Here is a 13,060-nt window from a genome sequence, read left to right on the forward strand (position 1 = left end):
CTGATAACAAAAACTGAAGTTTCACGGATGTCTTATCATTTTTATAAATTACGCTTTGATCTTCAAATGATCTCTCTATCAAAAGTACATCATTATCTTTTTTTGTAATGAATAACACATTTTTAAACAAGTTGTTTATTTGCAGTGATCATTGTGGTTTTTCAGAGAAACTGATGCGTTTGTGCCTGCTGTTTTCAGCATTTTCAGGAAGTGACATGCATGAATTCTCACCTCACAGCACTTGAACTCAATGCACATCTACTGCAGCTTCAGTGTCTAGATCAGAAAATGGTCATGCTGTTTGGACTGAATATCTCTTGGGTGTGGTTGCTGTTGTGTTGCTGTCATGTCAGAGGTAAATGAATACATTTTATGAAGGCCTGAATAGGAATTAACTATTTAGGTTTATTAGCTGTACTGTTAGCCTACTTTTATATCATCTTTATTGAACCCTTAAAAGTGTGACTTGTCTATCATTAATAATTTCAAATCTTTCACACAGGGCATGGTGTGTGTCAAAGTTACTTAGTTACAAGAACTAATTTAACCACAGAGCTGCAGTCTGAAATTCTGCTTCCATGTTACTTTGAACCAGCCTTCTCTGGATCAATCTTGACTGTGAGTGTTGTGTGGACTCATATTAATACACCAGATGACTCTATCGTAGAGATCAAAGTAAGTGGTGAAGTGTTGTTCTGGAATCAAAGAGGAAAAAGAATTAAGGCATTCCCTAATCTCTCTGGCTCTGGAAACTTCTCCATCCTCATTCGTGATGTGCAGCGGTCTGATCTTGGTCTCTATCGCTGTGAAGTGTACAGAGAGTCCAACTGTTCTCTGGGCTTTAAGCACACACATCTCAGTGAGTATTTGAATTGTAACTACTTAAATGGACCTTAAGAGGAAATTAATGTCTTTTAGTTTGTTTAATATGCTAAAAAGCACGAGTCATGCTATTTTAAATGTGTCTTGACATGGGTGGATTTAAAGTGGTTTATATCAAATAATCTAAATGTTATTTTTAGAGCAATTAACTTTCATTGCAGTTGAATGTATTTTCTTGATCAGGTCTCACTGCTTTTAAGTTATCACTGCTGAATAACTGGCAGCTCATGTTAGCAGCAGGAGGAGGAGTTCTGCTTCTCTGTGTGTTCACAGCATGTTGTTACTATACACGGACAAAAAGTAAGTTTGATAACTACACTATGAAACCTGATGACTCAGAAATAATTGTATTAAAAAAAACAACATAACAATGAAAAACCTTTTCATTCTGGTTGGGTGTGCCGCCTCGTGCCACACCACCCGCAAGATGCCGCCCTGGCCGACTGCCCATGTCGCCAATGCCTAAATCCACCACTGGTTTAAATTTTAGTTAAATTTTAGTTAAAAAGTTAAATGCTTTAACCCTCAGAGACCCAGTGTTGCAGAATTGCAATATTTTACAAAGCAATCAAATAATAGCTAATTTTCATTAAATGGTCAAAACCACATGTAACAGTAGCTGACACTCAGAGCTTTCTCACTGCATCAGTTTTTGCAGGATATATCTGCATATTAACTGCCACAACTTGCTTAAGTAAAACCAAAAATACCAGCTTGCTGACACTGTTTAACACTTCTGAAACAAATTAAGCCATTTGTCAAGTATGTATTTGACATCAAATATTTTTTTTCATAATTCCTAACATGTTTAGTGATTGAAAAAAAGCTTACATGCCCTAAATTATCAACTTACTTAAACCTTTTTTAAGTGTAGCAAAAACGCAACACTGGGCATTAGTGGTCAAACTTTTTTCTGTTTCTCACACAATGAAACTTTACGCAGTAAATCATACATAAACTATTCCAAATGATTTTCAGCTCTGTTTTTTGTGCTGTATTCTCGTTATTGTATCATTAATTAATTTGTTTTATTTAAAATGCACTGCATGTATTACACTGCATACAGTAGGTAAGAGAAGGGCATATTCTATATCTTTTCAGAAAGACATTGACAAAAGGAGGAAGGTGTTTTTCAGTTCAGGATGTGTTGGAAGCAATTGTTAACGGAGATTTAAGTGATTTTGAAATTGAAATTGTAAATGAGAAAAAAAAGGAAAATGTAAACCTAAAGTTTTAAGAATATTCAGATGATCTTTTGCAAAGAATACTGTTTTAAAGACTTTAAATATTTAAAGTTATTAACTGTTTATGAGTTTACCCTTACCGGTTGTAATAAAACAAACTAAATTATATACATTTGTGTTGAATTGTGTTGTGAACTTGAAAGTTTAACTTGCTGTATTAAAAAAACAGTAATTAAAATTTGCAACCCTAAATGCCCAGCATTGCCATTTTTATTTATTTATTTTATAATCATTGGTTTCCTAAAAACATGTTTAAGAGTGACAAAAAATAGATAAATAATATGTCAAGAACATTAATGCTAGGGTCTCTCAGGGATAAAGACATGATTAACACAGAAGGTCAGCTATAGATGCTGGTTTAAAGTGCTTCTAAATGAGAATGATTAATATATATTTGATCAAGTCTCTCTTAAATGTTTTTTGACAAACCTGTTAAACAAAGTGGCTTTTATTAACACAATAATATTTTTTAAGCAAAACATACAAAGTACTTGGACATTCTATTGTTGTCAATAGTAACAGTGATGAGCAACTCCTGTGTGATCTCAGGGTAATCAACTTAATTACCATGGGACCAGTTGCAAAAATACAAAAGTGTGGCTAGTTATTTTTCTTTAATTTCTAGTATGGAGTAAATGTACAAATATTTTGGGACCACTGTACAAAGATTGACATTATGAAAAATTATTTTCTTTCAGAAAAAACAGTCTATGGATCGGTTGACCATAATTCACCTGAATGCCAAGATAATGAAGGTAAATCTGTTTGTTTGCTTTTTTCCAGTTTATTTTAATGCTTTTCATACTCAAATAAACTGATAACATCTCTTCCAGAGTGAGACTGGATAGTCTTAAAAAGTGAATGTTTGTGGAGTAATTGAATAATCTGGAAAACATGACTGAGCCCTGGGCACAAATTTTTAATTATTATATTATTAAAATCTTATAATTGTAAATAACAAAATTTAAATATTATGATATTCTCTGTTCTTTTAGGACAAGCAGGCTATGAAATAACATATGCATCAGTTGCCTATAAGCCACACAACTCTGTTAACAGCGATGGTAATTTTGCACAATGAAGATGTTACAAGACTTACTTATTTTAATCAATAGAAATATGTTGTCAGTATTACAAAAAGATTTTTGAATAGCCTTCAATATGTACATTTTAACTTGCATTGATAACAACAATTTTCTCTGTTATTTCAGGACAAAATGTTGATGAAATAACATATGCATCAGTTGCCCATAAGCCACACAACTGTGTTCACAGCGATGGTAATTTTGCACAATGAAGATTTTACTTTACTATAAATCTCAGAAATATGTCCTCAGCATTACACAAAGAATTTTGAATGGCCTTAAAATGTTAACAGCTTTCCTTATCAAATATTTTATACAGAGTCTCTCTATTTCATAAGACATTTATCTCATAATGGTTTGCTTTCTCACCAGTTCATGTGGGTAATGATATTAAAAACAGCTCCACCACAGCAACAGACCATGTCATGTGAATCTAACAAGAGTGGAAGAAATGCTCCGTAAGACAGCTTATCATCAAAATGATCACCTCATCGTGCATATACATTTTTCACAAACTGAAAATCTGTCTATAGAGATGTCAAAAACCACTGTAGCTTGTCACATTGGGCCCCTTATTTATTCTCATTTTAAGCTAATGGAGTCACATCCAGATTGTGCATTTTGTATATCTGTTTTCTCTTTATCTGTTATATTTGTTTAAAGTCACACTGTTTGCTTAGCTGCTATATTGAGCATGAATGGGTGTGAAACTAATCTGAACAACTTTATCACCTAAACCACTGAAGACTTTGCACCTGTCCACATACAAACAAACAGGGCCACAGGTGCAGTAATAAACAAGTGCAACATCCTGGTTGCTATCATAGGTAATGTATGGAAATTACAAATTAAAGTTGGTATAGAAATTAAATAATTACAGAAATGAATATAAAGGTACTTTAGGCCAGTATCCATTAACTTATTAAAGTGACTGTTTTTATGTCATCTCTAGGTAAAGGCAATGTTTAAAACTTTAAAAATGCCCATATAAATTCCATCACATATTATTATCGTTTACACTAGCATAGGAAGTGCACACATTACACTCAATAGCCCTACAAAAAAAATCATACTAAACATGATCCTGATACTGTAGGTATGACAATAGTAAACACGAAGCTCATCAGGCAAAACAATTTACCATAGCTTACAGTATTATTATATATTTTCTTATTTTGTTTAATTATTTTTGTGCACCAAATTACATGTGTTCAATTGAAACATGGCACTTGCAAGGTTTCTAACTCAGTTAAACATTCTCTTTATTTTAGGATAATCGTGCAATATACTGTAGTTAAATTTGGCAGATGGCAGGATCCACACTGCTTCAGTAATCGTGACTGAAAGGGGTTACCTTTTGCATCTTTCCTAAAAATAAAAATCACAAATCCCATTTTTTAAATAAATTAATAAATAAACAACAAAAAAAGCAACAATCATGACAAAGGAAATGTAGTTGGGAATATTGTTTTATTATTATTTCTTAAAAACAATAAACAGGAAAAGAAACTGTATTAAAATATTATAAATATTTTACAAACTTGTCCACCAATTCAAAGTCTGGTGGTGTAACCAACATACAGGTAGTCATTCTGTTGTAATGTAAACCATAAAAACTAAAATCCATCATCACAAAATAGATATTTTGGCATTTTTATGAAAAGGTAAAAAAAATTAATGAATAAATAAGTTGTGAACATTTGCATATTTTCAAGAAGCAAGGAAAATATTTGAATGGATGATTATACCACTTGACATTTTTCAAACCTATAAATAATTCTTTATAGAAAATGTTATATATTTTATTTTATTTTTTCTAAATCTATGAAACCAACATGGTCACAAATATAAAGTGAATACATTTAGATTTTTAATGGATTTCTTATTTTAATCATCTCGGACAACCTCATTTGTTAAATTACGATATATGCCAGTAGGTGGTGACAAATGTATTTTATGTTATAAGTGAGGCATTGCACCTCAAAATATTTATTCATGATTTGATGCTTTGGCTTTTTTAGGAACTATTCATTGGCAAAGAAGAAATTTAGGAACTGGCTAATTTTTTGTCTGAAACGGGAGATTTCTGTATCGTTTACTTGGTCAATACAGTTTACTTTTTAACTGTTTTTAAAAATGTCACAATTCTGAAGTTGTAAGGCCTGGGTAGCTCAGCGAGTAAAGACGTTGACTACCACCCCTGGAGTCACAAGTTTGAATCCAGGGTGTGCTGAGTGACTCCAGCCAGGTCTTCTAAGCAACCAAATTGGCCCGGTTGCAAGGGAGGGTAGAGTCACATGGGGTAACCTCCTCATAGTCACGATTAGTGGTTCTCGATCTCAATCTGTGTGTTGGTAATTTGTGTGTGGATCGTGGAGAACAGCATGAGCCTCCACATGCTGTGGGTCTCTGCAGTGTCATACACAATGAGCCACATGATAAGCTGTGTGGATTGACTGTCTCAGAAGCAGAGGCAACTGAGACTTGACCTCCACCACCCGGATTGTGGTGAGTAACCACACCACCACGAGGACTTACTTAGTAGTGGGAATTGGGCATTCCAAATTGGGATCAAAATGTAAAAATAAATAAATAAAAACAATTCTGAAGCTGTGATTCGGGCATAGGTACAGTGTCTGTTACCAACAAACAAAACAGTGTGAAGAATTTACATATTTCCACTGATCATGGTATAAATAATGGGTGTTGTTTTGCCTATGTAGAATAAAACCACTTTTTTTATGCCACTGATATGACTCGAGCTTTCTTTTCATGTGACAAAGAATTGTCCTTGTATAAGGTAGAATTAACTCTTCTTCATTCTGACAATTATAGAGAGGATATATATCCTCTGAGTATATATATCCAGCTGAGTATCTATACAGCAGGAGGCTGTATAGATACTCAGCTGTATGTTCTCATCTATTATCACTCAAGAGGTTTAACAAGATTAGGGGAGTGCATATTTGTGTTATGGGTTGGCAATGAGCACATGTTCTGATAACATCTTTTGTTAGGACTAACATCTAACTGCAATGTCACCAGCATAAAAAGCTAGTTCTGTACGAGAGTACCACACTCAAACTAAAGTTTGGTGACTGTTAGAGAAGGATGGCTAGTTTGACTATTATCTGTTGGAGTACAGTCACACATCTGGCAGATGCTTTTATCCAAAGTTACTTACAGTACAATGCATTCAATGAATAAATTGGTGTGTTTCCTGGGGATCAAACTTATGACCTTGTCATTGCTTGACTCTACCATCATGGCCAGAGTGTAATGGTACAGTCATAAGTATAATGCAACTTTCTCCTAAATCTTTTGATATCAACACGTGCATTTCTTTGGTTTGGAGTGGATCAAAACAAAAAGGCAAAAGGAAATATTTAATATAAATTTTGTATTTTATTATTACATTTTTAAGACAAAAAAATTACAGTTCAAAGCACTTTCATAAAATGAAAGTAAATACAAAGCAATACATTTGTAAATATGATTGTAAAATTATTGTATTTTCTTTACGAATCAAAACAAAGAAAATATTAATCTTAGCTTATTGCATATACAGTTCCAGTTCTCCCCAATTTGAAGGGTGTCTTCTTCCAAACTGTTGTTTCAACATTATGTTGTTCAAATGTGGTAATCTCCTGATGTCATCATGCCTTTCATAGATTCAAGGCACCCTCTCCTATTGTCAGCAAGGCAGCCCCCAAACATCAACAGATTTTCTTCTTTAAAGGAGTCAGTATTTTTGGTCATGACTGTACCTGATTATCTACACATATATATATATATATATATATATATATATATATATATATATATTTATTTTTATTTTTTTTTTACCATGTTTATTTTGACAGTTTTACCTTTACTATACCGTGCATTGCTACTGGTTAAGTGTAAATTTGGTTTCCATCAGAAATGACGTTGTTCAGTCCAGACATGAACAGGGGTAAGTCAGAATAAATGTTTAAAGTAGACATGATCTCGTTTATTATTCTTAAGGGCCAGTTTTGAATTAGATGAGGGAAAACAGATAAGCAGTTCTGAGAAGTGATGTCTTTAAGTGGTGATAACTAATTCCATACATGAATATATGTGTACTGTAGGTCAACTGACAATATTTGGGCTCCAAGTGCTTCTATTTGTGCTGTCACATTGATCAAACAATCAATTTAAACAGGGAAGCTGGGCAAACAGCTTTTACCTGAAGTCAAGTGACTGTCGTCAAGTTTCTATATGACTAATGCATCATAGTACACAAAGTCACCACCAAATATTGTAGATATTAAATGCTAAACTGCATACAGGAACAGCATAATCAAACAGAAATGATTAATACACAGTGACCTCAGATCAGTCTTTAGACATTAAAGGAATTTTCATTACCAGAAATATTTGGAAAAAGTCCCTGCTGCTAAAGCAGGTGCCACCAATGACTATGTTGAATGTTCAGCGCACACAATGTTTGGTTTTTTTGCCTGTAAAGGGAGGAGAAGTACATAGTGGTATGTTCATATTTTAATCCATACACACACACATATTTAGCCATTTGAATCCCTCCCTCCTCTAAGTGTATTTGTTCACAATATTCACAAATATGATTTGTAATTATGTTGGTTCTGTCTTACCTTCTCCATTCTCATGTTTGCTTTAACAGGGAAGCAGAACAGTGTGTATATAATATTGTTTATAGACTTAAACACACACACATTTCAAAGTATCTTAATAATAAGATCCTGTTTCTGGGAATATATTCATGTTTTTTTTTTTACTAGCCATACTATATAAGCCCTCCATTCATTTAAAATAATTTGTTCAAAAGAGAACTGGCCTCCAGGTAGGTAAATATCATTGCTTTAAAATATTTTTTTTTTTCATTACCATTAAACTGGATTTAAAGTTACATTCACCAGGAATTAAAAATTATTATTCCTCTTTTACAGTCATGGAGACACAGTCTTTTCTTCTCTGCCTTGCAGTGCTAACAGTAACTGGTAAGATTAATTACATATTAAAAAAAATATTATAGTGCTAGACCTTTATTAATTGCACTAATAGTATTTGTTACTATTAAAACTTTTACTAAGTTTTGTTTACAGTTTTTTAAATGTAAGTTTTAGGTTTAAGCCTAAATGCATATCATATGGTCAATAAATAACTATATATACTGTAAAAAGAGTTAACGCAGTAAATGTTGTTGGTGGATTTATGTCTTTAAAGTAATAGTTCACCCAAAAATGAAAATTCATTCATCATTTACTCACAAAATTTTGCCTAACATCTGGGAAAAAATATCTGGGTTTGGAGCAACGTGAATGATGACAGAATTTTAATTTTTGTGTGAATTATTACAATGTAAAAAAATAACTAGTAAAAATGCTGTTTCTATCTAATGATCTCACATGGTGCATCAATGATACACACTTATTTCATTGTCAATATAGAATTGTATAGAGTATAGTCAATTTAGAACAGTCATCGAAAGTTAGAAATTGGCTATGAGAAAAAAATAGCACTAATATTCTATTTTTGTCTCACTACAGCCGTAAGGGGATGTCCAATAGGGCGTGAATTTATAACTGCTTTTATGACAAATTACCAATATGGCAAAGCCAGTCCGACCCTCTCCATTACAGCACAGAAAACCCCAGCAACTGTGATTGTGGAGATTAAGGGTCTATCTTATAATGAAAAGGTGACCATAGCACAAGGTGAGACCAAATGGATTACCCTCCCATCAACCACTGAGATTGAAGGTGATGGAGTCTTCCGCAAAACTGTTTCAATCTCCTCTAATGCTGACATCGCAGTAGTGTCGGCTAACATAAAGGAATTCACAGGAGACAGCAGTGTGATTTTACCAATAAATCAACTTGGCAGAAGTTATGTAGTTTTTACTCCAAACACGGGTCCATATCCATACAGAAAGGAGGTAGCCATCATCAATGGCAGGGAGATGAACACGGTTGACATTTTCCCCAGTTCAAAACAATGGAAAACTAAGACAAAAACCATCACTTTGGCCCCCAATGAGGTTTATCAGCTTCGCAGTTATGAAACTTTGTCTGGAACAAAAATCATGTCCACACTCCCAGTGGCTGTCCTGGCAGGACACGAGTGTTCCACGATCGTGGGCACTTGCGAGCATGTCTATGAGCAGCTGATCCCAATTGAGTCGCTCTCCAATGAGTATTTGGTGCCTGCGATGCATCAGTCCTACTTAAGCAAAGACACAGCCTATGTGGTTGCCACAGAGGACAACACTATTGTGTCCATTTTCGATAGGAATAGGCATCCTAAAATAAAAAAGCTTCATTCTGGAGGAGTTGCCGGTGTTAATGTAGGAAGAAATGCAAAAATCCTTCAAAGTAACAAAAATATCATGGTCATGTATTTCAGTAGCAATCTTCCCAATGATGAGTTTCTAACAAATGTCATACCCACCTCCGAGATGTCAAAATCATGGACCATTTACTCTCAAGATGGTTATGATAACACGGCTGTAATTGTTGCTGAGGCAGGGTCAGCCAACACTATCAGCAAGTCACTGAAGTGGACAGAGTTTCCTGCAGACAAAAGGTTTGTGTGGGCAATCATGTCAATGGGTTCTCAGAAAGGACCCATCACCATATCTGGAGATTCACAAATGGCTGTTTATGTTTATGGTGGAAAACTAAGGTATGGATATGGCACAACAGGAGTGTGTAACACAGGTAAGAAATCATGTCTGCGCAACACAGCATTTTCTTCATGTTTTGCATGAATACAATTTTAGTTGTTTTTGTAACTCATCAAAATCACTCAAATAAATTTGACCTCTTTTTCCCTAAGGTTCTACATTAACTCCACCTCCACCAGACCCCTGTGAGGCTGTTAAGTGCCGTCAGCAGGAGGAATGCAGGAAGGGCATCTGCGTCCACACTTCCAGTGCCACGTGTCAGGCAGTTGGCGATCCCCATTACAAAACATTTGATGGGAAGCGGTTTGACTTTCAGGGAACTTGTACCTACATAATGGTGAACAATACAAAGCTTCAAAAGGGTCTCACTCCCTTTACCATCTTGGCAAAAAATAACCACAGGGGAAGCAAAAGGGTGGCATATGTGAGGACAGTTTCTGTCCTTGTGTACAATCACACAGTATTGGCTGGGAGCCAGAGAGGAGTAGTAGAGGTAAAAGTGAAAAACTCTTGACTTGTAGTATCTTACTATATGTATTTAAATAGTGATACACAATATAATTATTATGTAGACATTATTATTTATAAACACTTTCAACCAGAACTAAATTTCTCTTTCTTTATTTTTTTTTGTTCCTCATTCTAGTTTGATGGTGAAAACACCTATTTACCTCTGATTATAGATGGTGGAAAAATTAAAGTTGAGCAGAGGGGATGGAGTGTTATTATATCAACAGATTTTGGCTTAGAGGTTAAATATGACTGGAATATGATGTTGTACATCACAGCTCCAAGCAGCTATTTCCAGACTCTTGGTGGACTTTGTGGAAACTATAATGGTGACCGTAGAGATGAATATACTGATCCCAAAGGCATGGTGGTCCCAAGTATCCTTGAGTTTGCCAAGAGCTGGAAAGCTCCAGATAATGACCTGTTTTGCAATGATGACTGTAATGGACAGTGCCCAAGTTGCTCTTTAAGTCTTCAAGAGCAGTACAAAAAAGACACAGACTGTGGTGTCATGACTAAAATAGATGGGCCATTTGCTAATTGCCACACAACTGTGGAGCCCAACATCTATGTAGATAATTGTGTCTATGATGTCTGTATTAACAATGGGATCAGAACTTTCCTCTGTAACAATATTCAGAGCTACGCTGATGCATGCATGTCAGCTGGAGTCAAGATCACTGGAAACTGGAGGACACTTTCCAACTGCCGTAAGTATATGAAAACAAAGTGGAACACTGATGTTGTTTGAGGAATTATGTTGCCAATTTATCAGACAATTAATGTGCAATATAGGAAGAATATTTTATAATCAAGGTCTTTCAAGTTCCACTTTTATTTATGATCCTCCTAGCAACGGAGTGTCCAGTCAACAGCCATTATGAGCCTTGCGGGACAGCATGTGCTGCATCTTGTGCAGATCGAGATGCCCCAGACAAGTGCACACTACCATGTGTGGAGGGCTGCCAGTGCAATGCAGGTTATGTCAGGAGTGGAGATGAATGCATTCATGTGAAAAAGTGTGGCTGCATTTACAAAGGCCGATATTATCCAGCTGAACAGACATTTTGGAGTGACAAGAAATGCACAGAGAAATGTTTGTGCAACCCTCAAACTGGGAAAGTTGAGTGTTCACTGACAAAATGTAAGAAGTCCCAAGTGTGTGACACACGGAATGGAGTAAGAGATTGTTATCCATTGTCCTATAGTACCTGTCAGGGTGCAGGGGATCCGCACTATCGGACATTTGATGGTAAAACCTTTGACTTCCAAGGCACCTGCACTTATTATTTGTCCAAACTACTCAATATATCTGACCCATCACTGGTACCCTTTGAGGTACTTGTCAAGAATGAAAACAGAGGAAGGAACATGGCAGTTGCTTACACTAAAACAGTATCGATAACAGTCTATGGATACACAGTTGTCTTAAGTAAGGACAGCCCAGGCAAAGTGCAGGTCAGTCCATTAAAAACCCTCATACATGAATAACTGCATATATAAATCAAATATTACTGTACACTGACCAACTAAAATTGTGAAAGCTTTCAACTGAAATTAACTGGAAAAAATTGTTTCTTAAAGGTTAATGATCTATATGTGAATTTGCCATTTGAACAAGAGGATGGTCGATTCTCCATATTCCGCAGTGGATACTTTGGCGTGATAAAAACTGACTTTGATCTGACACTAAAATTCAACTGGGAAAGCCATGTAACACTGACTCTCCCCAGCACTTACTACAATGAAGTGGGGGGGCTTTGTGGAAACTGGAACAACAACCCTTATGATGATTTGCTAACTCCTGACAAAACTCTTGCTGCAAACCCAACAATTTTTGGAACCAGTTGGAAAGTCAAGGATGACCCTGGATGCTCAGATGAATGTCAGGGCAAAATGTGTCCTAAATGTGACACCATTGTGAGAAACAAAGTAATGTTTACAGCGCCCTGCAGCAGGATCACAGACAAAAAGGGCCCATTTAAAGGCTGCCATGAGAAAGTGAATCCCAGTCAGTTTTATGAGGATTGCGTGTTCGATATGTGTATGTATGGTGGCCATTTATCAGCCCTCTGCAATGCTCTCTCTGCCTACACGGCTGCTTGTCAAGTTGCACTTGCTAATGTGGAATCCTGGAGAACTGGCAATTTTTGCCGTGAGTATTCAGTACAGCATCATTCTCCTCTCTTTAAGATTTTGATACATGTTACTTAGGGTTGATGTATGACAAGACCAAATATAGCAAAATATATAGTGATTAATATGGTCTGTCAACAGCTGCGTCCTGCAAGGAAAACAGCCACTATGAGGTTTGTGCAACAGGATGTTCCCAGACATGCAGTGGCCTCACTGAGCCTAAAGGATGTGAGGGGACTCCCTGTGTCGAAGGCTGTACATGTGACGAGGGCTTTGTCTTGAGCGATGGAGAGTGTGTGACTATGGAGCAGTGCGGATGTACTTACAGTGGCCAGTACTACCAACTGGGCCAGGAATTCTTCCCAGAAGGCATGTGCAAGCAGAGGTGTGTCTGCAAAGAGAACGGAAGAGTTCAGTGTGACGATGGATTCAAGTGTGGACCAAATGAGAAGTGCCAAGTCCAGAATGGAGTTCAAGGCTGTTTTCCTGAGGGTAAAGCAGTTTGCTCAGTGTCAGGC

General features: G+C 35.9%; 1 protein-coding gene across 1 annotated transcript; it reads left to right on the forward strand.

Moving 5' to 3' along the window:
* The first annotated feature begins 247 nt into the window (after window positions 1-247).
* On the forward strand, window positions 248-5,945 carry si:dkey-65b12.12 (uncharacterized). The gene is made up of 7 exons (XM_052109135.1): window positions 248-355; window positions 503-859; window positions 1,066-1,182; window positions 2,825-2,881; window positions 3,122-3,190; window positions 3,338-3,406; window positions 3,584-5,945. The coding sequence occupies exons 1-7, from the start codon at window positions 289-291 to the stop codon at window positions 3,640-3,642; spliced, it is 795 nt and encodes a 264-aa protein (XP_051965095.1). The 5' UTR covers window positions 248-288; the 3' UTR covers window positions 3,643-5,945.
* Window positions 5,946-13,060: the final 7,115 nt, after the last annotated feature.

Source organism: Xyrauchen texanus, chromosome 3 (assembly GCF_025860055.1).
Source record: "Xyrauchen texanus isolate HMW12.3.18 chromosome 3, RBS_HiC_50CHRs, whole genome shotgun sequence".
In the NCBI taxonomy this organism is placed as follows: domain Eukaryota; kingdom Metazoa; phylum Chordata; class Actinopteri; order Cypriniformes; family Catostomidae; genus Xyrauchen; species Xyrauchen texanus.

Coding starts and splice junctions, on each gene's coding strand:
- si:dkey-65b12.12 (XM_052109135.1), top strand. CDS start 289: ATGGTCATGCTGTTTGGACTGAATATCTCTTGGGTGTGGTTGCTGTTG. Junction 860..1,065: donor CTTTAAGCACACACATCTCA/GTGAGTATTTGA, acceptor TTTCTTGATCAG/GTCTCACTGCTTTTAAGTTA. Junction 3,191..3,337: donor CAACTCTGTTAACAGCGATG/GTAATTTTGCAC, acceptor CTGTTATTTCAG/GACAAAATGTTGATGAAATA.